This window comes from Cajanus cajan, chromosome 2 (genome assembly GCF_000230855.2).
Source record: "Cajanus cajan strain Asha chromosome 2, NIPB_CcT2T_4, whole genome shotgun sequence".
NCBI lineage: Eukaryota > Viridiplantae > Streptophyta > Magnoliopsida > Fabales > Fabaceae > Cajanus > Cajanus cajan.
The window spans coordinates 58,684,835-58,708,629 of NC_138518.1; the positions used below are offsets into that span (position 1 = coordinate 58,684,835).

The 23,795-nt window shown below is 33.1% G+C and overlaps 2 protein-coding genes across 2 annotated transcripts; both read left to right on the forward strand.

The window, feature by feature from the left end:
• The first annotated feature begins 1,144 nt into the window (after positions 1-1,144).
• On the forward strand, positions 1,145-2,518 carry LOC109791480 (retrovirus-related Pol polyprotein from transposon RE1). The gene has a single exon (XM_020350779.2). The coding sequence runs from the start codon at positions 1,145-1,147 to the stop codon at positions 2,516-2,518; it is 1,374 nt and encodes a 457-aa protein (XP_020206368.2).
• A 15,849-nt stretch (positions 2,519-18,367) lies between these two features.
• Positions 18,368-23,546, forward strand: LOC109813064 (FRIGIDA-like protein 1). Its single transcript, XM_020377178.3, has 3 exons — positions 18,368-19,310; positions 22,268-22,431; positions 22,504-23,546. The coding sequence occupies exons 1-3, from the start codon at positions 18,449-18,451 to the stop codon at positions 23,137-23,139; spliced, it is 1,662 nt and encodes a 553-aa protein (XP_020232767.2). The 5' UTR covers positions 18,368-18,448; the 3' UTR covers positions 23,140-23,546.
• The last annotated feature ends 249 nt before the right edge of the window (positions 23,547-23,795 follow it).

Below are 23,795 nucleotides of genomic sequence, written 5' to 3' on the forward strand. Positions count from 1 at the left end.
ATTTAGGGCACCCAAATTTTCATGTACTTAGTACCTTGTTAAAATCTAGTTCATTGGGCAATAAAGATTTTTCTATTCCTTTTGATTGTATTACATGCAAACTTGGCAAAAGTAAAGTTTTACCCTTTCCAAATAATGCATATCGTGCAATCCATTATTTTGACATTATTCAAAGCGATGTTTGGGGGATTTCACCCGTTGTTTCTCATGCATCTTATAAGTATTTTGTCACTTTCATAGATGACTACAGTCGATTTACTTGGGTATACTTTCTCCGGTTTAAGGCAGAAGTTTTCTCTATTTTTCAACGTTTTGTCGCACTTCTTGAAACTCAATTCTCTGCCCACATAAAAATCTTAAGATCTGATTTTGGAAGAGAATATATGTCTCATGAATTTCAAAGTTTTCTTCAAAATCAAGGGATCATATCTTAGTGTTCTTGTCCATCCACACCGCAACAAAATGGTGTTGCCGAAAGAAAGAATCGTCATCTTCTTGATGTAATAAGAACACTTTTGCTTGAATCATCTATTCCTCCTCGCTTTTGGTGTGAAGCACTTTCTACTGTTGTTCATTTAATAAACCAGTTACCTTCTCCAACATTACAAAATGTTTCTCCTTTTTTTAAGTTGAATTAGGCATTCTCCTTCAAACTCTAATCTTCGTATTTTTGGTTGTGTTTGTTTTGTGCATCTTCCTGCTCACGAACGTAACAAATTTACTGCCCAATATGTTAAGTGTGCTTTTCTAGGATATGCTATTACTCAAAAAAAGGTATGTTTGTTATGATCCACAGTCCTGTTGTATTAGAATTTCTAGGAATTTGGTTTTCTTTGAAAATCAATATTTCTTTCCATTATTTATTGAACCACCATCTTCCTCTTTATCTCTTATGCCACACTTTTCAGATTCTTCAACAATTGTGGAATGATTCAAGCCTGGTTTTGTGTATGAAAGATGTCGTCAAATTGATCCTGGTTCTCTTCATGATTCTGCCCTAACACTAGATCCTATCACTCCTATCATACCTCTTCGTCGATCCACTCGATCGTCTAAACCCCCTGATTGGTATGGTTTTTAAACACCTGTATCTCTATCAACTACCTTGTCTTCTATTTGCATTCCATCTTGTTACAGATAGGCTATGGAACATGAGTGTTGGAAACAAGCAATACAAGAAGAACTACAAGCACTTCAAGAAAATTACACTTGGGACATTGTTCCTTGTCCTCCCACGGTCAAACCTATTGGAAGTAAATGGGTTTTCTCTATAAAGCTTCGTTCTGATGGCTCTTTGGATCGTTACAAAGCTCGATTAGTCGCCCTTGGTAATAAACAAGAATATGGGGTTGATTATGAGGAGACATTTGCTCCTGTTGCCAAGATGACTACAATTCAGACCATCCTAGCCATTGCTGCTTCTAAATCTTGGCCACTACATCAAATGGATGTGAAGAATGCTTTTCTTCACAGTGATCTAAAAGAAGAAATCTACATGAAGCTTCCCTCCAGTATGACTACTTCCTCTCCTAATGATGTTTGTAAACTACGTCGTTCTTTGTATAGGCTTAAACAGGCTCTTCGGGCTTGGTTTGAGAAGTTTCATACTACACTTCTTAACTTCTCCTTCACACAAAGTCAATATGATTATTCTCTTTTCTTCCACAAGTCTCTCACGGGTATAGTTCTCATCTTGGTTTATGTGGATGATCTAATCATTACGGGAACTGATACTAGGTTGATTACTAAGCTTCAAGTTATGTTACATGCAACATTTTGCATGAAAGATCTTGGCCAACTCACATATTTTTTGGGATTGGAGGTACATCATCGATCAAATGGCATATATTTAAACCAACATAAATACATCCAAGATTTGATCACTTTGGTTGGTTTAGAAGGAACTACTTCAGTTGATATTCCTATGGAAGTAAATGTCAAATACAGGAAAGATGAAGGAGATCTTTTGGCTGATCCAACTATCTATCGGGGTTTGGTAGGAAGTCTTATCTACCTAATGACAAATCGACCTGACATTTCCTATGTTGTTCACCAAGTCAGCCAGTTTATGTCTTCTCCTCAGCATCTTCATTTTGCTGCTATTCGTCGCATTATCCGTTATCTTATAGGGTCACCTACACGTGGGTTATTCTTTCCTAGAGGCTCACCCTTACAACTTCTGGCATATAGTGATGCTGATTGGGCAAGGTGTCCGGATACTCGTCGATCTACTACAGGCTGGTGTATGTTTCTTGACGGTGCCTTCATTTCTTGGAAATGTAAGAAGCAGGATCGTGTTTCTAAATCTTTTACTGAGGCTGAATATCGTTCAATGTCTTCTGCTTGTTCTGAAATTGTGTGGTTACACAGTCTTTTAGAGGAGCTTGGATTTTCACAGCCTGACTCTACCCCTCTTCATGCTGATAATACAAGTGCTATTCAAATTGCTTCAAATCTCGTGTTTCACGAACATACCAAACATATCGAGGTTGATGTCACTATATTAGGGAAGCCTTGACCAGTAAAGTCATCTCTCTTCCTTACATCTCCACAGATCTTCAAGTGGCTGATATCTTTACCAAAGCTATGACTAGACAGCGCCATAAGTTTCTTGTTGGCAAATTGTTGTTGGTTGACTTACCAGCATCAATTTGAGAAGTTTCCCTCCAGTATGACTACTTCCTCTCCTAATGATGTTTGTAAACTACGTCGTTCTTTGTATGGGCTTAAACAGGCTCCTCGGGCTTGGTTTGAGAAGTTTCATACTACACTTCTTAACTTCTCCTTCGCACAAAGTCAATATGATTATTCTCTTTTCTTCCACAAGTCTTTCACGGGTATAGTTCTCATCTTGGTTTATGTGGATGATCTAATCATTACGGGAACTGATACTAGGTTGATTACTAAGCTTCAAGTTATGTTACATGCAACATTTTGCATGAAAGATCTTGGCCAACTCACATATTTTTTGGGATTGGAGGTACATCATCGATCAAATGGCATATATTTAAACCAACATAAGTACATCCAAGATTTGATCACTTTGGCTAGTTTAGAAGGAACTACTTTAGTTGATATTCCTATGGAAGTAAATGTCAAATACAGGAAAGATGAAGGAGATCTTTTGGCTAATCCAACTATCTATCGAGGTTTGGTAGGAAGTCTTATCTACCTAACGACAACTCGACCTGACATTTCGTATGTTGTTCACCAAGTCAGCCAGTTTATGTCTTTTCCTCGGCATCTTCATTTTGCTGTTGTTTGTCGCATTATCCGCTATCTTATAGGGTCACCTACACGTGGGTTATTCTTTCCTAGAGGCTCACCCTTACAACTTCTGGCATATAGTGATGCTGATTGGGCAGGGTGTCCGGATACTCGTCGATCTACTACAGGTTGGTGTATGTTTCTTGACGGTGCCTTCATTTCCTGAAAATGTAAGAAGCAGGATCGTGTTTCTAAATCTTCTACTGAGGCTGAATATCGTTCAATGTCTTCTGCTTGTTCTGAAATTGTGTGGTTACGCAGTCTTTTGGAGGAGCTTGGATTTTCACAGCCTGACTCTACCCCTCTTCATGCTGATAATACAAGTGCTATTCAAATTGCTTCAAATCCCGTGTTTCACGAACACACCAAACATATCGAGGTTGATGTCACTATATTAGGGAAGCCTTGACCAGTAAAGTCATCTCTCTTCCTTACATCTCCACAGATCTTCAAGTGACTGATATCTTTACCAAAGCTATGACTAGACAACGCCATAAGTTTCTTGTTGGCAAATTGTTGTTGGTTGACTTACCAGCATCAATTTGAGGAAGGATGTTAATAATATATTTAATGTAATTTATTACCTATTTTAATAGGATTATAGCTATATTATTTTATACGGGCATATATCCTAACTGTTAGGAAATCTCCTATAATCTCCCCATTTCTTGTATAACTCCTGTAATCTCTCACCTTCTTGTAAAAACATATATCTTGCTGTCTATTTAAGAAAGAGAGGCCACAAAAGGCAAATGAATTATTCAAAACAAAAGTTCTTGTCATACTGTAAAATATTTTCTAGTCTCTTGAAATTTTGACAGTAAGAATTGGACTCCACCAAAATAACTGAGTGACTAGAATGAAAAAATGTAAGAGTATAAGAATGAGAAAATAAGAATAATTTTATACTTAATTTCTTCATTTTACTTTATACGTATACTTATTTTGGAGTAGTTAAATTCAATTTATTTTTTGATTTACATTAGAATAAATGTGTGCATAGTCAATTTATCTCTTACATAGTGGTCGATAGATTCACAATAAATCTACCTCTTTTTGAATTTATAAATTTTACTTGTGAGATTACAAAATAATATATTTATCATTAAAAATATTAATTTAAAAGAATTAAAAGAAAAAAAGATAATTTATACTATAATAAATGATTTTATGAAAGGATCAAATGATAAAAACAAATCCTATCTAATATAATCAAAAGATATAATCCAACTATTATATAATATTGAGATTAAAATGATAAAATATAGTTTTCGACAAATAATCTTACTGATAAGTTATGAATAAGATTACCTAGATTTTATACCTAAAGGGTTTCCAAATTCAATTTTATGTTTGGTGGAATTAATTTTTTGTGAAACGAAACTCAACTTTTTTCTAAGGTAAATTTGATATTACGTGTTAGACATATAATTAATATTTTATTTATTATTAATTATTTTCTAAAAATAATTTATTTTACTAATAAAATAAATTATTTTCCTAAATTTACTTTTAAATTATCATACACATGATTAACGAGGCATGATACAGTTGATATATAATTTTGTCCTTTAAATATTAATGTGGTCAAATGCTAAGACCGACCCAACCATAATACTAATAAAATCCTTAGGATCCTTCTAAAAAAATATTTAACATCAACATTTGTATGATTTATATAAGATCCATATTTTCTGTTATTTTTTTCTTTAAAATAGTAACTTATATTAATTTAAATTAATAAAGATACCTTTTAATTCACTATATTAAAGGTCACTCTCTTAAATACATTGAGTTTTACCAAAAGTTTTATAATTTAAATATATTAATTCTTTTCAAAAATCAATTCAAAGGATATTTTCACTCTAAAATTTGATTTAGATCTAAAAATATATATTGAGTCAACCTTGTTTATAATAATTGTGCATAAAAAAATATTTGTTAAAAGAAATTATTTTTTTAGATGGATCTCAATGTCTTAAAAGATTAATTAGTTTTTAACTTTTTGTCAGACATATTTTAATTTAAATAAAAACAAATCTTACACAAACTCAAATCATTTCTTTTCTTCAAAATAATGCTTCTAAAATAGATCCTACTACAAAAATATAACACAAATGGACCTAAAATAAATTATTTTTAATGTAACTTTATATATATATAACATCTCTTGGGTAATTGAACTTGTGAAAGTTGAATAAATTGATGTGTCTATTTGACCATATATTTCCCCAAGGGGATACAGTTACAACTCACAAGACAAATGTGCAGTTGAGATCTTTTCAAGTTATAATCAACTAGTGAATAAATAAATAATTAGTAGAGTAGGATAGTTATTTAAATCATGTGAGTAGTTTACAATTTGTAAAACAGTAGTTTAAAAATAAAATTAAAACTAAAATACGTAAAAAATAATCTATTACCTTTATTATTAGTTATAGATTCTGAGCCATGTTCAATGGAAACCAAATATTCTTTGTTCCATGTGAATGATCCATGTTGATGAGGAGTGAAGACACTACCATGGATGCTTTATGGCTTTACAGCGTTCATGTTGTCATAGAGACAGGTAAACCAAACAAATTTTTTAATCGAATCGAAAGTGTTGGGAAATTTCCATATAATTTTGGAGTAGTATAAAACCTTTTGTAATTCCTTTCTTATTTTTCAATATTTTTGTATTTGGGTTTGGCACCCCTAGTGCTTCCTTAATACATTTCTTATAACTGATAAAAAAAAAAAGAATAGAAAGTGTTGAGAAATTTACATTGTTAATGCTCATTTATAGTTAAGATTTGCAAACATAATACAAATAACATTTGTGTTTACATATAAGAAAGGACGGAAGACTCATCCCATGATGACTTTATTCTTCGTTATATCTTTAATTTTGTGATGACTTTTATGTTGTTTAAATTTAATTTTGAATATGTTCTACTTCATTGTAAAAAGGTGATAATTCCTTCACTAATAATGGTTCCTTTCATTTTTGTACCTTCATAATATATGCTTTCAAATTAAAGTATGCTTTTAGATTAAAAATAATAACTAATATTTCTGAAAACAAAAAAAAAAGGGTCGATCATACAATAACAATTAAGTGTCAAATTAATTTTTCTCTATTTGCTTAGCTTTTTGTTGAATGCTGTTGATTTTAGTATTAAGATAAAGAAATGTAACAAAGCAATGAAATAACATGACTTAGTTTTACTCGTACTTTATTTTATTGAATATTACTTATATTTAAATATATTAAAATAATAAAATAAAAATCATATTTCGTAATTTTAAAATTTTTTACTTATATCTTAACAATAAAATATGAAATTAACTAATTCACTAACAACATAACATATTTTAATTAATTGACTTATTCAAACTAAAACTAATTTCACAATATATAATGCACATTCCCAAGACCTAGTGAGGGATTGAGGTAATATACATAGGGTATTAAGTTAGAATTTTATTATTGTCATTGTAATTTTTATCAATAGCAAAAAAATAACTTATCTTAACTTGGAAACTATAAACACCTATCTTCTTCATGAAAAATTCAATCAGTTAATGTACAACGTAACACCATGTTTTTCTTAATTACGTATATTTAGGATGTATGTAATTAAGTATGATATTTTTATATTATGAGAGAGTTCAAATGACACCAATATAACTTTTACCAATTATTATACAGTTCAATAACTTTATATTACATGTGCTTCTTGTCAATCTAACAGTTAAATCATAATTTCATTTCATCTTGTATGTTTATGTTAAATTTTGTTAAAATTAAACAACAATTTAAAGGGAACCAAATAATTCATAATTTAGTATATAATATATATATATATATATATATATAATTTAAAAGTAAAGAATTTTAAATCTAACGATAAGTTTTGAAAAATAATCCTTTAATTGAAAGTTATTGAACAATGTAATAGTTAGTAAAAGTTACATCGATGTCATTTGATCCCCTCCTTTATTATATTATATTAAGCAATTGTGTGTTGTTTTACTTATGTTGGGGACAAGGTTAAAGATGAGATGACCTTAGGCTTAAGTTACGAAAGATATAACTTAAGTGTGTGAAAGTTGGTTCGAGGAGGGTTGGGGTATATAAGGTAGAATTTAATGAGTAAACTTCATAAGTTCACAACTCAAGATTGATAGAGATAAGTTAGAGAGAATGCATTTAGAAACTTTGAGTTGCGATTTAAGTTTTTAAGTGACTTTAAGGCTAAGGATCTTCCTTGAAACTAGAGATTGGTGGACCTTGAAGCATAAGGAAGCTTGTGGAAGCAGAGATTCTTGTGGATCAAAGTTGAGTGAACTCTAGTGAAAGTTATAGAGGGAGTTTTCTTCTACCTTGATTCTTCTTGTAGGAAGTTTGATTGAGGTAAGGGAAGTTTGATCATAAATTCATAACTTATATAAATTGTATAAGTGCAGTTATTGATGTTGTGTTGTTTTGATGGTTAAATGTCGTGGGTTGATTGAGTTGTATGTTTGGAGTTTAGGGTGTTTTTGAAGGTGATGTTAAGTTGATGATCTTGTGCCAAGAAGTGGTTGCATGTGTTGCTTGTGGTTAGATTCGTACTCTAGATGTTGTTTTAATAACATTGAATGATTTGAATGTGAGATAAGGGGTTGGAAAGTGTTGGAGGATACAAGCAACATGAAGGAGTTGCATATTATTACTTAGCAAAATGATTTTCGTTGAGCAAGCCTTTAAGGGATGAAGGCCAAAAACCTAGAATCAAGGTTTTTGCTCAACGAGCCTAGCCTTGCTCAACGATTTGGATTTTTTTCAATTGAAGCTTCATTGAGTGAAGGCATCTCACCTAACAAGGGAGGAGCCATAAAATGTTGTTGTTGTTAAGTGAGAAAAGCTTGCTTGACGAAAGGGAAGCCACAAAATGTTATGGCCACTAAGAGAGAGAAACTCGCTTAGTGACATAACCCCCAATATGTTTTGGTCACTCAACAAGGAGCTATAGAGGGCTCTAGTCACTTAACAAGAGTTGTAAGTTAAGGGCTAAGAACATGGGGCTTCTATCATAGGTCTAGTGATGTATGGATCGTAGATGTTGTGATTGATATTATGTTGCTTATGTTTTGATGATGTTTATGATGTTGATGATGATGTTTGTGACAATTATGTTATATGTATATGTAAGGTTACATGTTTTTTGTTGAGTGTTTGGGTGTTGGCACGAACTTATGGTAACTATAATGGATTTTGTATGTTTGTGCATGTTGTTGAAGGTGAATGTAAGGAATACCTCGACTTGTGCTTCATAGAGTTGTGTGTGGAATTAGGAAGGCTAGATCCCTTTCACCCTGTTTACGGTGAAATTCGTTTATGGATTCTTTTTATTCGAACTAGCATGATTTGACGTTTCAATTTATGCGTGTTTGTGACATGACAAAATCAAAGACTTTTAGTGAAAAAATAAAATCGTACAAGCAACAAATAGAGTTAAATTATAAAAATCATATCCTTCATTAAATGGTAACAGAATTACAATTCGTAAGGATAACGAAACATGTTCAGAATGACTACACTACACTAGGCTAGATTATGCTATGCTACGCTACTCCTAAAAAAGGAAAAAGAAAGGTGGTCGAGAAATCGTACCCAAAGCTGTCTCGTATGCACAGTATGCCTTATGCACAGGCTGCGGAGTGCATGTGAGGTATTGTGGGAATTAGATTTCTAACCCCCTTTCTTTTTCCTTTTTTAGGAGTAGCGTAGCATAGCGTAGCATAGCGTAGCATAGCATAATCTAGCCTAGTGTAGTGTAGTCATTCTGAACATGTTTCGTTATCCTTACGAATTGTAATTTTGTTACCATTTAATGAAGGATATGATTTCTGTAATTTAACTCTATTTGTTGCTTGTACGATTTTATTTTTTCACTGAAAGTCTTCGATTTTGTCATGTCACAAACACGCATAAATTGAAACGTCAAATCGTGCTAGTCCGAATAAAAAGAATCCATAAACGAATTTCACCATAAACACACCCATGATTTTTTAGGAATCCCCTTGAGGCAATTAGAATGATAATGATGAGTTGAGTTGTCCAGCAAGAGATGCTAGTTGATTGGGTCTCTAAAAGCCTAGTGCATCGAAGCCCCACATAAGGATGAATTTTTATGAAAACGTGATTCTCCTTCAAATGATGTTGTGAAAATGGTAATAGTGAGTTGTTGCATACTAGCTATTAAATAATTGTGTTTTGGATTTTTTGAACCTAGATATTGAGTTGACATGTAAGTTGTGAATAAGTCACTTGAAGTGTACTCCAATAAATTTGATCCTTTATATTTTTAAATAGATTCAATACAATTTTTATTATTTTAAATAAGTTTCAATTTGATCTTGACATATTAGAAATTATGTCAATATAATCAACTCAATTTTTTCAATATTCACTATAAAAGATCTAATAGAAATAAGTATAATCAACTCAATTTTTTAATGTTCACTATAAAGAATCTAATAGAAATAATTATTTTAAGTCACTTTATAAATTTAAATGATTAAATTGAATTTTTAAAAGTTAAAAAACCAAACTAAATAGAAAATAAAATATAAAACAAAAAGTTTAATTTAGTATAATAAAAAGTATGCAGAAAAGTCATGTGGAAGAAATGAGTTTCATAAAAAAAATGGCATATAAGAAAATAAAGTTGGTGAGATATTTAGGAAAAATAATATTATTTTATAATAAATTTTATTTAGATTTATGATAAATAATTTATATTATAGTATAAAATTATTTTTAAAAATAATTTTAATAAATAAAAATGAAATAAAATAAAATAAAATTCATTTTTTAACAATTTTAAAAAAATACAAAATAGTCATTAATATTTTTTTTATCATGATATTTATTGAAATATTTATCGATTTTATCCAAAATTAATATGATCAAATGCTTTTTTTTTCTTCAAGAACATAGTATAGGATAGTTTGTCTTTTTATTCTTCTAGAGAATTAGAATATATATATATATATGCTAAAAATTAATAATTAGAAAAAAATTAATATGCATAAAATGTTAATTTAAAAATGGATATTAACAATATAAAATATTAAATATATAATTTATTATCTTAATAATTATAAAAAAATATAATAATAATGTTAAAAAATAAATTTGGTCCAACCCACTTCAAACAAATAAAAATTCGGGTGGTTTGAGCCAAAATGACAAATTTGTCACTTTTTTTTTATCTCATAATTCATAATAAATTAGTGACGAGTTTGTTTATTATATAATTTTATTTTAAGGAAACAAAGTTATAAGTTAATTATAATGACTTATTAAAAATACTGCGCATACAATTATGGTGAAAAAATTTTAATTTTTCACACTCTAACTTTAATATTTATCTTATGTACTCCAATCATAAGTGATCTTTAGATCATTATTTTCACAAGTAATCATATTGCCACAACATATTTAAGATATAATAATTTAGATTTATTAAAATAATTTAACAAATAATTATTTTTAGAATAAATATTTCTACTATCATCTAATTTAACTAAACTACCGATTTATTATTTAACAATCAATGCTACAACAAATAAATAAGAATACATGAATCTGATCAATGCTAAAAAATTATTTGGTACCAATGGGCTTTCATAAATTGAATCTCATTAGAAGAGTAAGAATAAAAACAAAAATTAAAAGGTAGGTTGATTTATGCTAATTTGGAGATTAATTCTATTGAATATTATTAATAAACATTTTCTAAAATATTAGGTAAGGTTAATTTAACACCATTTACCTTGGGCTCAAAAGAAGGCTTTGAAGCCCAATGTCTAATGAGATAAAACAGAATAAGAATGGGCTGAATAAGGCTCAACCCAACCTATATTGGGTTTATAAAACAAAAGAAGATGTTGTTATAGGTTGTTATTGTTCTTGATCATAAAATAAGTATAAGAGTGATGGGTTGGGTTAAAGTAGAAATCATAAATTTCACTCTACAATTGTAGGGGGTCACTACTCATTACATCTTCACGTTCTTGGAAGCAGAAAAGGTTTTGACTTCACCTTTTCCTTCGGTGTCTTGCTTCTTTCTAACACAAATTTTTGTTCTAAGAAGCAGACACTGAAGGAAAATGTAATGTCTAATCTTTCCAAATACCAAAGATCATCATGCGCAGCGACAACCTATGTTCACACCTTGGTGCCATGTTATGTACGTAGAAACATTAAGCTTTTTTATTTTTTCTAATTTTGTTGACAATGAATCTGGTTTGTCTTTTCTTTTCATCTCTTATTTTGTTCGCTGATCCATATTATGATTTTAGTCATGTCTTCATTAAGTTCCTCCTCGTTGCATAATAATTTTGATTTATGGACAAATCTTTTACATTTTTAAGTCAATGAAATTGTTTACCACTCTAATTTAATTTTAAAAAAGTCAATCTCCATTCATTAAACGAAAGAATTTATAACCAAAGCAAAAAGAATTTCAAGATTTATTTTCTTTTTGTTGTACGTGGTATCTCTCATGTTATTCTTTTGTATTTTTATTATTTTCAAATATTATTGTTCAAATTCAGACCATTCTAATTAGATATTAAATTACAATTTTAAAATACTTATTTTTGTATATTTTTACGAAATTTCAAATTATCAATTACTTTCAAATTTTGTGTTTAAGCTTTTCTTTTTTATATCTCAAATCTTAATTATCTCAAATTACTTATAACTTTTTTATATTAACAGTTTCTTTTTATTTAAATCTTATTTACTAATTATTTAAATTATTTATTTTTTTATTTTCATAAAGTACACTTTTAAAATGTAAGCAGTAAGCACGGTCAAAGTAAAAAGAATTTCAAGATTTATTTCTTTTTTCTTATACGTGTATATCAGATGTTATTCTTTTGTATTTTTTTTATTATTTTCAAACATTACTATTGAAATTTAAACCATTCTAATTTGACTTTAAATTAAAATTTTAAAATACTTAAGTTTGTATTTTTTTAAAAAATAAATTATCAATTACTTTCAAATTTTATGTTTAAACATTTTTTTTATCTCAAATCCTAATTTTCTCAAATTACTTGTAATTTTTTATATTAATTTTTATATATTTTTTATTTAAATATTATTTACTTATTATTTTAAATTAATTTTTATTTTCATAAGGAACACTGTTAAATAGTACGAATATATTTAGTTTGAACTACATAAAAAGGATGTGTTCACATTTGATTGGATAAACTTAAATAAATAAATAATATAATTAAAGTGAATTTAACATAAGTTACACAGTATATTATCATATAATAAAAATAAATTTGAGAATTCTAGTCGTTGACTTATTTGGTTGTTGTTAAAATAAAAGTAATTTTTAATATTATTTTTTTATTATTTAAAAATTTAAGAGTAAATAGATATTTATTATAATGTTTGTTAAAATAATAGTAGGATTTGTGATATTTAAGTATTTCTATGTAGTTTGTTTAAAAATAATATAAAATAAAAAATAAAAATAATAAAAGTTAAAAAATATAAATTGAGATAATATATAATTGAAAAAGAGTAAAATAATTTTAAATAAAATTAGAGATCAAATGTGATTACAAAATAAGCAAGTAGTTAGTATTGATAGAGTTGGTAATTAATTTTTTTCATACATATTTTTTTCTTCTATTTTACTATGATAGTAGGAAAAAATATATATAATAAAAAGATATAAATATTTTCAAAAAATGTGAAAATCAAAGGGATGTATCCCTTTTATATATAGTATAAATTAGTAGGTTACACTTCATATCTATATGTAAATCTGGATTGAATCAAATCTATTGAAATTCAATTGAATATGCTAGGGTTTTAGTAAGAGAGGACGCCGCAAGCAATGATTCTCTATTACGTAGTACAAAAAAGGTCAAAATGTAACGACCCACCGTGGTCCCTACACTTAGTGGAATCGCACTAATAAATTAGTGAACTAAAATAAAATATTAAGCTGGATAACAGAATATACATATGAATAAAGTTATAAGTATTATGTACAAAATATAGAACTATGCATATACAGTCATCCAAAATAATACTATGCTAGTGTCGGTCAAGCACAAACAAACATTACCCAAGATGGTAACTGTAACACTGGAACAAATCTCCCCATCTCGCAATAGACACCGCAACCAGCTCCAACCTAACCCCTGACCTGTTCCCATACACAGTATGATCATTGCAGTCCATTCACATGAAAACAGAAGGGTAAGCTAGAGTTTAATAAGCAACCATACAAGTATAGAATAAAAATCTATACTACACATTCATCCAATCAAGTCCCAAAGGGACTCCCATCTCAATCAATCATCAATTCATCAAATATGAAGTCAACACCACACTTCATCATACTAGAAATCATGCAATAATAGCAACTCATGATAGATATCAATGCATATCAATCATCTAATGCAGCGTCACGCATACACCTAGGAGATCTCCCTAATCACAGAGCAATATAAGTGACATCCCAATCCTACCGAAACTACCCCAATCGTTTTCACGCCCAATGCGTCCGCTCGGTCACGACTAATTAGGATATAAATCCTCACTCGGGTTTACTCGGATGATGTCACTTACACACTTGGAAGTCCAGTTCCACCGTCAGGTATAGTACAGCTGGATACAGGCTTACCACGACCTTGACATGCATTGCCAAGTCACTTGTGGAGTTCGCCCACCGACTATCCGCAAGGAACCACACACCTTCCCCAATGCTTGGTTAAGGGAATAACCCTCGACCTCATATCCCACTCCAACACTAACTAAGGACTTAGAGGAGACTCACCCAAACCAGTGGCCTATCTAAGCACCACTCTCATTTATATTAGTGGTTTATCCAAGCACCACTCTCAAGAAACTCTATGTGAGCTCTTCCAGTTCAAAAATATTTTCCCCTCTTCAAGTCCTAGGCTAGACACATGCCATAAGGCATCACATGCAATAATGCATCATACATCATACATGGCCAATCCACCATCATGATCAATAATCATCCTCATATGAACATATACACATGTCATATCATATTTAAACATTCATACATATCATTACCAAGCATACATATGAATCATACACCACCATACATCATATATCATACATACATGCTCAAATCTTCAACTTTAAACATGCATAAGCATCATTTTTACTCAACATCACTAAACATACTCACGCCCGGCGCAGCCAGCTCGCGCCCGACCTAAACCCAACCTGAGGATCTAAAACTCATCCACACCCGGTGTAGAATCCCCACGACCGACGTCCTTGAGACAAAGACTTATAGGAGTCTCCAAGCTCGGCACACCCACCTACGCCCGGTGCCATCTAGACAGAGACCTCTAGAGGTCTCCACGCCCGGCGCACGTACCCTGCGTCCGGCGCCATATCAGTAACCTACTAGGCAAGGCCACTATCTGGTATTGCGCCCGGCGTGGTTCTCCTCACGCTCGGCGTGAACTCATCTAGAGACTCTCATTTACAATCGCGCCCGGCGCGACTAACCTCGCGCCCAACATGATCAAGAAATGGTTACCCCTAATGAATGCACGCCTGGCGCCAAGAACATAAGCCTGACACAAATTCATACAGCAACCCCCAAAACCTAGAAAATTCCATCCAAAACCTAAAAATCAGGAAAATCCAGTCACATGCAATCCATACAATATAATACATAAACTCCATAAAACATCATTATTACCCAGGAGGTGATTCATTCCATGAAGAGATGAACTGGAAATAAAGGGTGGATGGTAATTAAAATTGATTTGGAAAAAGCCTATGATCGTTTGAATTGGAGTTTCATTCTAGATACTTTGACATATATTGGTTTACCTCAGAATTTTGTTGATTTGGTTTGGGCTTGTATTTCAACACCTTTGTCACATGTGCTTTGGAATGGTGAGGCCTTACAAGAATTTCATCCTTCTCAGGGCATTAGACAAGGGGATCCTTTGTCTCCTTATTTTTATGTTTTGTGTATGGAGCGTTTATTCCATATTATTGAAGTAGTAGTTTCTCAGAAGCTTTGGAAACCAATTTCTCTATCTAAACAAGGTCCTTCTTTATCTCATTTGACCTTTGTGGATGATCTTATCCTTTTCTCTAAGGCTTCACTTGATCAAGTAGAAGTCATCCAATCCTGTTTGGAGTTGTTCTGTAAAAGCTTGGGTCAAAAAATGAGCCTAGAAAAGACACGTATTTTTTTCTCAAAAAATGTTGGTTGGTCGGTTAGGGAGGGGATTAGCTCAACTTTAGGTTTTCAACGAATGGATAATTTAGGGAAATATCTTGGAGTTCCAATTCAGCATGACAGGGTTAATAAAAGGTTGTATTCCTCAATCATTAACAAAGTCAACCAAAGGCTTAGTTCATGGAAGGCGAAGACTCTTTTTATAGCAGGAAGACTCACATTTACTAAATCTGTCTTGGCTGCATTCCCAGTATACACTATGTAGACGGTTTTTCTACCTCGTCAACTTTGTGATGATATAGACAAAGCTTGTCATTCATTCTTATGGGGTCACAATGGAGAACAACGTCGTATCCATGTTGTGGCATGGTCTTTAATTTGCAAACCGAAAGTAGAAGGAGACCTCCTTAGGTTGAGGGAATCTCGAAATGTTAACAAAGCCCTTATGATGAAGAACAAGTGGTATTTATGTATTGAACAGAATAAACTTTGGGTCCAAGTTATCCGCGGGAAATATAAATGTGGATCCAATGACATACCTATGGTTGTAAAAAGGCCAAACAGCTCAAACTTCTGAAGGGGGATTTGTGATGCATGGGAAGATATTCATAAATGCATGGCATGGAATATAGGTGATGGAGCTAAGGTATCATTTTGGAAAGATACTTGGCTTCCTTCACGTACCAAACTGGTTGAAAAAGCTACACATTATGTTCCATTGGACAAACTTTCTAAGTCTGTTGCACATTATGTTACACCTGAAGGGAAATGGAATTTGGATCAAATTAGAGGCTTGCTTCCTAACTCAGTGTGGAATGAATTGTTAGCGCATGCATCGCCATCTTTGGTGCCCGATGCATATATATTTGTGTGGGGTGCAACATCGAATGGCCGCTTCTCCTTACAGTCTACCTTCCACTCCCTACGGGTTGCTACAAATCCTTTACCTCTCTTCCAGGTTATTTGGAAGTGGAAGGGACCAGAACGACTTCAGTGCTTCCTTGGGAGGGTGGCACATTCAAGTTTATGTACTAATGAGTGGCGAGCATATAGGGGACTCACTCTAAATGGGAATTGTCCTGTTTGTAACAATCATAGTGAAACCATTTTGCACATACTTCGTGATTGTAATGCGTCAAAAAGAAATATGGTGTGTTGTGGGAACTGAAGACTTACACAATGAGTTTTTCATTCTTCCATTAGTGACATGGCTACATGAGAACTTAATTCATGTTAATCCCTAATGGTGTCTTATGCTTGTGATTGTGATGGATACATTATGGCGAGCACGAAATGTTATTGTATTCCAGCAAGAAAATTTTCAAAGTACTCGACTAGTGGGTGAGATTAAAGGAAGGGTTGATGAAATGGCAAAAATTTTCTTAAAAGAGGATATATGTAATAGGAGGCAAAGATCACTTGTTTCTATTGGTTGGATGTTTCCTCTAGAGGGCATATTGAAGATGAATTGTGATGGTATAGTTGATGTAAACTTAATAGTAGCTTGTAGAGGAGTGTTGTGGGATAGTTCAGGTAATTTTGTTTTTTCTTTCGTAGGTATGCTGAGGAGATGTTTCGTGGTCCAGCTGAATTATGGACAATATATCATGGTTTGCGGATCATAATTGAGAGAGGAATTTCTGATCCAATTATAATTAAATCTGACTCTGTTTTAGTAGTCAAATTTCTCAATGAATGGTGCTCCAAAGAGAATCCATGTTATTCCTTGGTTAATCTCATAGTTAGTATGACAAGTGATAACCATATTGTGGAGTGTAATCATATTCTCCGTGAGGCCAATTAGGTAACGGATTGTTTTGCTAAAAGAGGTATATATATATATATTAGATAGAATTCAAATTTTTAGCTCACCCCCTCCTTAGAGCATCTACAGTGGGGGTTGCTTATAAGTAGGGGTGGTATACGGACCGGTCTGGCCCGTTTAAGGCCCAGTCCGTAAAACCCGCGTTTTATACGGGCCGGATAAGTTTGGTCCGTAAAATAAATAGACTTATTTTTTAAGTTCGTATTTGGCTCGCCAAAATCCGAGGATAACGAACCGGTCCGCAGACCTAAATAATGGTTCAAAAAAATAAATTTTTAAAAAATAAAAATACATAAAATTAGAAGAAAAAAAAATATTTTGTATTTATAAGCTAAATTTTATCATACTAAAATTTATCAATAGTTAAAATGGTTTAAAATACTAAATATTAAAATATTAAAATAAAAATAAGTACAAATACTTAAATAATAGTACCAAACTTTTAATAATAAAAGTATTAAAATATCATAAAAGTAATTCAAATGACAAATACATATTAACTAAACATAATTTTAATGTCATAATAATTTAAAAAATTATATACACAACTTAATATTAAAATCATATTATTTAAAAATATTAATTAGTGAAGTCCGCGGACTAGCTCGCGAGCCCGCGGATTAAATCCGCGAAATCCGCGGACTTCACGGGCCGAGCTCAAAAATTAGACATAGTTATACGAATTTGAAAAAAATGGGCCTATTATCCGCGAAATCCGCGAACTTACGGACCGGTCTGCGGACCCGGGTCTGTGTACCCACCCCTACTTATAAGCAACTTCCTGTGCTACATCACTGTCACGTCAGCTTTAACCCACTTTATGAGTTGCTTAAATTTAAACAACCCAAAAAATGAGTCAGAACTGATGTGACACAGAAAGTTGCTTATAAGCAACCCCACTGGAGTCTTTTATCTGACGATTATTCTAATATAATTTAGTTTTGTTTGGGCTAGCCCCGTACTTAATCAAAAAAGAAAAATATAAAATGGTGAATTATTTAAAAAAAAATATATTAAAATAACGGTTTTCATAATTTGAGAAATCACTGCCCCCTCCGTCAACGTTCAACTTGAGCACGACCACTTCTCAAAACAGAAAACCCTAACAATGTCTGCACTGAAAACGATCTCAGAAGCCCTGAACCTTGTCGATTCCAAAAAAGAGAATCTGAAGAAAGCTTACGACGATCTCCAATCCCTTCTCAATCCCCTCCCTCTCTCATGGCCCGACCTCGATTCCCACTTCACCTCGCTCCACCACTCCCTCTCCCACCGCTTCCACCTCCTCCAATCCCAATCCCAATCCCAAACCCTAACCCTAACCCTAACCCCAATTTCCGACCCACCACCCCAAACCCCCCAAAATGCGACCTTTTCATCAAATCCTGCCGACCCATCACCCAACCGTGACAATTCTTCACCTGGGGTGTCCCCCCAAAACGACGCCGTTCCTGGTCCGGTTGCGCCCAGGGAGGAGCTAATCCATCTCTGCGAGAAAATGGACGGTGTGGGCTTGAGGAATTACTTGAATGACCACTTTGAGGACAGGGACAGGGTTCAGGCGGAGCTTCCCGGCGCGTTTCGGCACGCGCCGGATGCGGGCGTGGTGGTTCTGGGAGCGTTGGAGGGGTTTCATGGAGAAGAGTGTGGCGAATTGAAGGATTGGGAGTTGAGGAACATGAGGAGGACCTGCATTGTGTTGATGAAGCAGTTTAGGGCTTCTGGTGTGAGTGTGAGTGGTGAGGCGAGTGTGAGAGCCAGGGGGTTGGCTTTGGAATGGAAGGAGAGGGTGGTGGGTGATGATGATCCCGGTGCTCTTGGAGCTTTGGGGTTTCTGCATTTGGTTTATGCGTTTGGTTTGGTCTCTGAATTCAGCTTGGATGGACTTGTTGACATTTCGGTCATGGGCCCCGCCAACGCCGAGTTCCTCGAGATGTGCCGGGCGGTCGGGTTGACGGAGAGAGTTCCTGGTAAGGATGCTGGCTTTTTTATGAGCTGATGCTGTTTGACATTTTAATTGCTCTGAGGATGGTGGAATTTGGTGTTCTATAATAGGATAAAATGGGATGACGGAATTTGACTTTTGTTCTTCGATCAGAATTGGAGTTTCATATTGATGATATGCGTAATAAAAGATTTTATTAAATGTCAATGTGTATTACTCAGATAAAATACCAATTAGAACAGAGAACAACACCAACAATACTTATGATACTAAACCTAAGTATTCATCTATCATGTAGAAGAAATGAAAAAGGGTGATACAATTGGAAACTCTGACACTATTTTGTGAAAAACAAGAAAATTATTAGTACATTTCTTAGTTTGTGTATAAAAACCTTTCAAGACAGTTAAAAAGGAATGGGGGTAGTGGTTGTGCTTAAGAATATAGTTTGAAAGAGAAATGGTTGTTGGGCCTGAATTTTGTGCACATTCTCACATAGGATTATTAGAATTAGAATGGTTAGTGTTGATGAATGAAAGAGGAGAGAGAAAGAAAGAAACGAATGGTAGTGAGAGTTATGACTTGTTTTGTATGTGCAAGTGACATAACTTGAATTGAAATGGGTCTCTTGTTTAAATTTTGTCTTCTGTTTTCAAGATTCTGCAAAAGAAGATGAAAGAACTGGAAATAGTGTGGAATCAGAAAATACAGTGAAAATAATGTGACATTTTTTTAATTGTTATTTAAAATGTATTGATAGAAAATAAAAGCAAAAACAAACTAATGTACGAATTTTTTACTAAAATAATATTTTTTTAAAAAAAATTTACCAAAAAAGTATCTGTACAACTTTATTTACCCAAATAGAACCTTTTACTGTTCATGTTCAGAATTCGGTTCCCCGGGGACCGAATTCTGAACTTCAAATTTTATTTTTTTTTAGCTCAGAATTCGGTTCCCGGGGAACCGAATTCTGAGAAGTGTTTAAATTTTTTTTTCTTTTCTGTTTGTAGTTCGGGCTATGGGTAAATATTGCAACCGGAACGGCCCGTTCTCCAAGCAGAACGGGCACGAAAAATCTGTTATTTTTGAAACTGGAACGCACAAGCAGAACGGCCCGTTTTGATGCATTCGTTATGTGTGTATTTTTGCATCCGGAACGGCCCGTTTTGAATGGAGAACGGGCCGTTCTACTTGCGGAACGGGCGTTCTCATTGCAGAACAGCCCATTCTCCATTCAGAACGGGCCGTTCCGGTTCCAGTTTTACACCATTCTCAGGTCCAAAAACGCAAAAAAAAAAATTAAAAAAAAATTTAATAGCTCAGAATTCGGTTTCCCGGGAACCGAATTCTGAACGTGAACAGTAAAAAGTTCTATTTGGGTAAATAAAGTGGTACAGATGCTTTTTTGGTAAAATTTTTTAAAAAAAATTTTATTTTAGTAAAAAAAAAATATTTTATTTTAGTAAAAAATTCACTAATGTACCCTAAAGATATTAGTTTTATTGTGAGCTAAGTGAAGTTTGTAAAGGGGCTTCTTATTTTGGAAGGGCTAGTTAGTTTCCTCTTGGTAAAATTCAATAATCTTAGGTATGTGGAAAATTTTGTATGTGTAACCAACAACCTTGATATGTAATGTAACCATTAAAATATTTTGCAAGATAGATGTGGTGTGTGTAGTGTAGCTCCTCCCTTTATATGGATGTTAGCATCATCTAAGTTTTAAAAAAGGACTAAAATATCATTCTTTTAGTATGATTTTGGAAACATCACAAGTTTAACATGTAAAAAAGGTAGTTTTATGCTATAAAAAAATATTTAACAAAGTGTCATCCCTTTTTATGACACCTTCTGTACCCCCCTTCCTGTCAACTATACAGATTGTTACGAATTTACTATGAAGCCATGACTTGCCCCATAAACATCCTCCAACTAATTCAAGTTGTCATCTTTAGTAATCTCTTAAATATAATCTTTTGTGGCATTTGTGACTGCAGCAAATCATAGGATATTGCTATTAACTTGTTCAATAATTAAAGGCATATCCTTTTCACTGAAAGCTTCATGAAACAAACCACTGGTGCAATTAGTAATTTTTATTGGGAAGTGTAACAGCACAGTTCTCATGATTTCCAATGCAACTTCCCAATGATAAATTTCTACTTTTGATTCCTTAATTGATGCAACCATTGTGGTTTTATGGATGAACTAGATAATTCTATCCTATTGACAACAATAGCCTTATTTCACTAGGTGAGGTCGGTTACATGGATCATATGGCGTCATTGAGCTCAGTTAAAAACTAAATACTCAGTAGTATTATTTACCATGAGATCCCTTTTATCCTATTGGCATGGAGAAAAAAAAAATTCAGCTACCAATTCAAACTTGTAATTTCCTCCTGCTTGTAACTCCCAAGACTTGGTTAATCATTGGAAATTGGAATCTTCCACTACCACTGACATTTTGCTGTGTTAGCAAGGTTTAATGTTGATCCGGGGGAAGTTTCCATGATTCTCTTCTTGTTGACAAAAAATGCTGCATAATTAAATGTAAAAGGAAAGTGAGGAGAGTGAGAATGCACAATTAAGCATAATTAAAGTGGTAACTTTTTTTATCCATGTATATATCTCTTAATGTAAAATTACTTTCTTTTAGTCTTAATTAAATTTGTTTTTTTCCAAATTGAGTTAGTGTTTGCCCATTTACTGTTTAGAGGATGCTAAACTGCATATACAAGTAAGGAGGCTTGTATATACAGAGTCACACACACATGCATGTGCATTCACACGAGAAGAGGCACTGACAGTGGAGGTAATAAGAACAAGAATGAATTTTAGTTAATTTATGGTGCACCACAGTTTTATGTTTATCTAATAATTGTTACATATATGTGTGTGTGTGGCAACTACATGCTTAATTTCAAGTATTACCTTCTTAAGTAATTTTAATGGTATGGCAATGCTTGTTTGTGTTTTGCAGATATTGTCCAGAAACTTATAGCTAACGACAAACATATGGCAGCTGTCAAGTATATTTTTGAGTTTAATCTTGCTGATAGGATTCCACCTGTTCCTATTTTGAAAGCTTGTGTGGAACATTCTAAGGAACTTGCCACTAGACTTTCCAAGGAACCAAAGTCAGCAGTAAGTGTCACCTTGATATATAATCTAATTGATGGTGCTGTAAACCCTATATTTATTGAGGCATTTTTGCAGATTGAGAGTACAAATAAAGAAATTAATACGCTGAGATCAGTGATCAAGATTATAGAGAATCATGAGCTTGAATCTGAATACCCAAGAGCTAGCCTTGAGCAGCGTATAAAGCAATTAAAGAGGCAAAAGACAGATATTATGCGTCCTGTACTAGCTTCTGCTGCAAAGAATTCTCAGCGCAAACAGCAACAGCAACAACAACAACAGCCGCAAAGGAGAAATAAGCAGAAGCCAAAACAGACTGGTATCAAGCGTCCCTGGACATCTGCTCCAGTTGGCCCTGCACCTGTCCTCAAGAACATCAATAATGTCAATTCAACAATGCACCACTACCAGCAACCTCCTGCCCATCCATCAGGTTTGTTTCCAGAGCATCCAAATCCATACATGAGCACGCCAGCCATGCCATATGGCATGTTGGCTCCTTCCCCAAATGTTCCTCCTTATGCAGTTCGTTCAGCTGGACCTTATGGTCATGATGGTCTCCCAATGGGTCCCAGTGGCAACCCCAGTCTAGGTGGTGCTCATCTAAGCTCGTCAGAGGCACATGTGCCTACTGGTTATTATGATAGAGCCTCTAATTATGGTGGTATTGATCCGCAACATTATTACCAAACATCTTATTACCCCCAATAGATCAATAAACCACTTTTGTCAGTACTGAACTGGAGGATTGATATTCTAGTTTGGTACCTGACTTTACACCTCAACTGTTTAGTTATCAAAATCTAGCTTGCAACTTTGCTTCATTGTCCATGTTCGTAGGACAAGAAGCAGATTCAGTAATTAAGAATTGTGAGGAAATGTTTAGTGTCACAATTTTAGTTACTTGAATCACTTTGTATGTATAAAATTACTTGTAGGTTAATCATGGTAATGGGTCTTCTAATTCTCTCTTGCCCATTCCCTAGGCTTTGTTGTTTTGAGTAAGCAATGGGACCTGGACGGGATTTGGGAAACTAAAATTATCTGGAATATAATATTTTACAAATTTGTAGTTTCAAGTGAGAATGATGACTTATTAAACAAGTATACTTTATTCATGTGATTGTGTGTGTGTCCAACGACAACAACCAAACCGTAATCTATCAGGTGGGTCTGTTATATGGATCAGTCATTACTAGGTTTTATTAACGATCAAATGTTCAATAAAACCATAATAAAGGATAAAGTCTTTATTAAAGGATTTTTGCCATAAGATCATAGGTGTTCTTGTAAATTGTAATTGATTTCCTGTTTGTTCCATGTCAGAAAAGATTCAAAAAGGTTTTATGTTGGCTGTTGCCTGACTA

Excerpts from the sequence above, each read along its gene's own strand:
- LOC109791480 (XM_020350779.2), top strand. The coding sequence starts at position 1,145 with ATGGAACATGAGTGTTGGAAACAAGCAATACAAGAAGAACTACAAGCA.
- LOC109813064 (XM_020377178.3), top strand. The coding sequence starts at position 18,449 with ATGTCTGCACTGAAAACGATCTCAGAAGCCCTGAACCTTGTCGATTCC. Across the intron at positions 19,311-22,267 it reads GTTGACGGAGAGAGTTCCTG|ATATTGTCCAGAAACTTATA; the intron begins GTAAGGATGCTG and ends TGTGTTTTGCAG. Across the intron at positions 22,432-22,503 it reads CCAAGGAACCAAAGTCAGCA|ATTGAGAGTACAAATAAAGA; the intron begins GTAAGTGTCACC and ends GCATTTTTGCAG.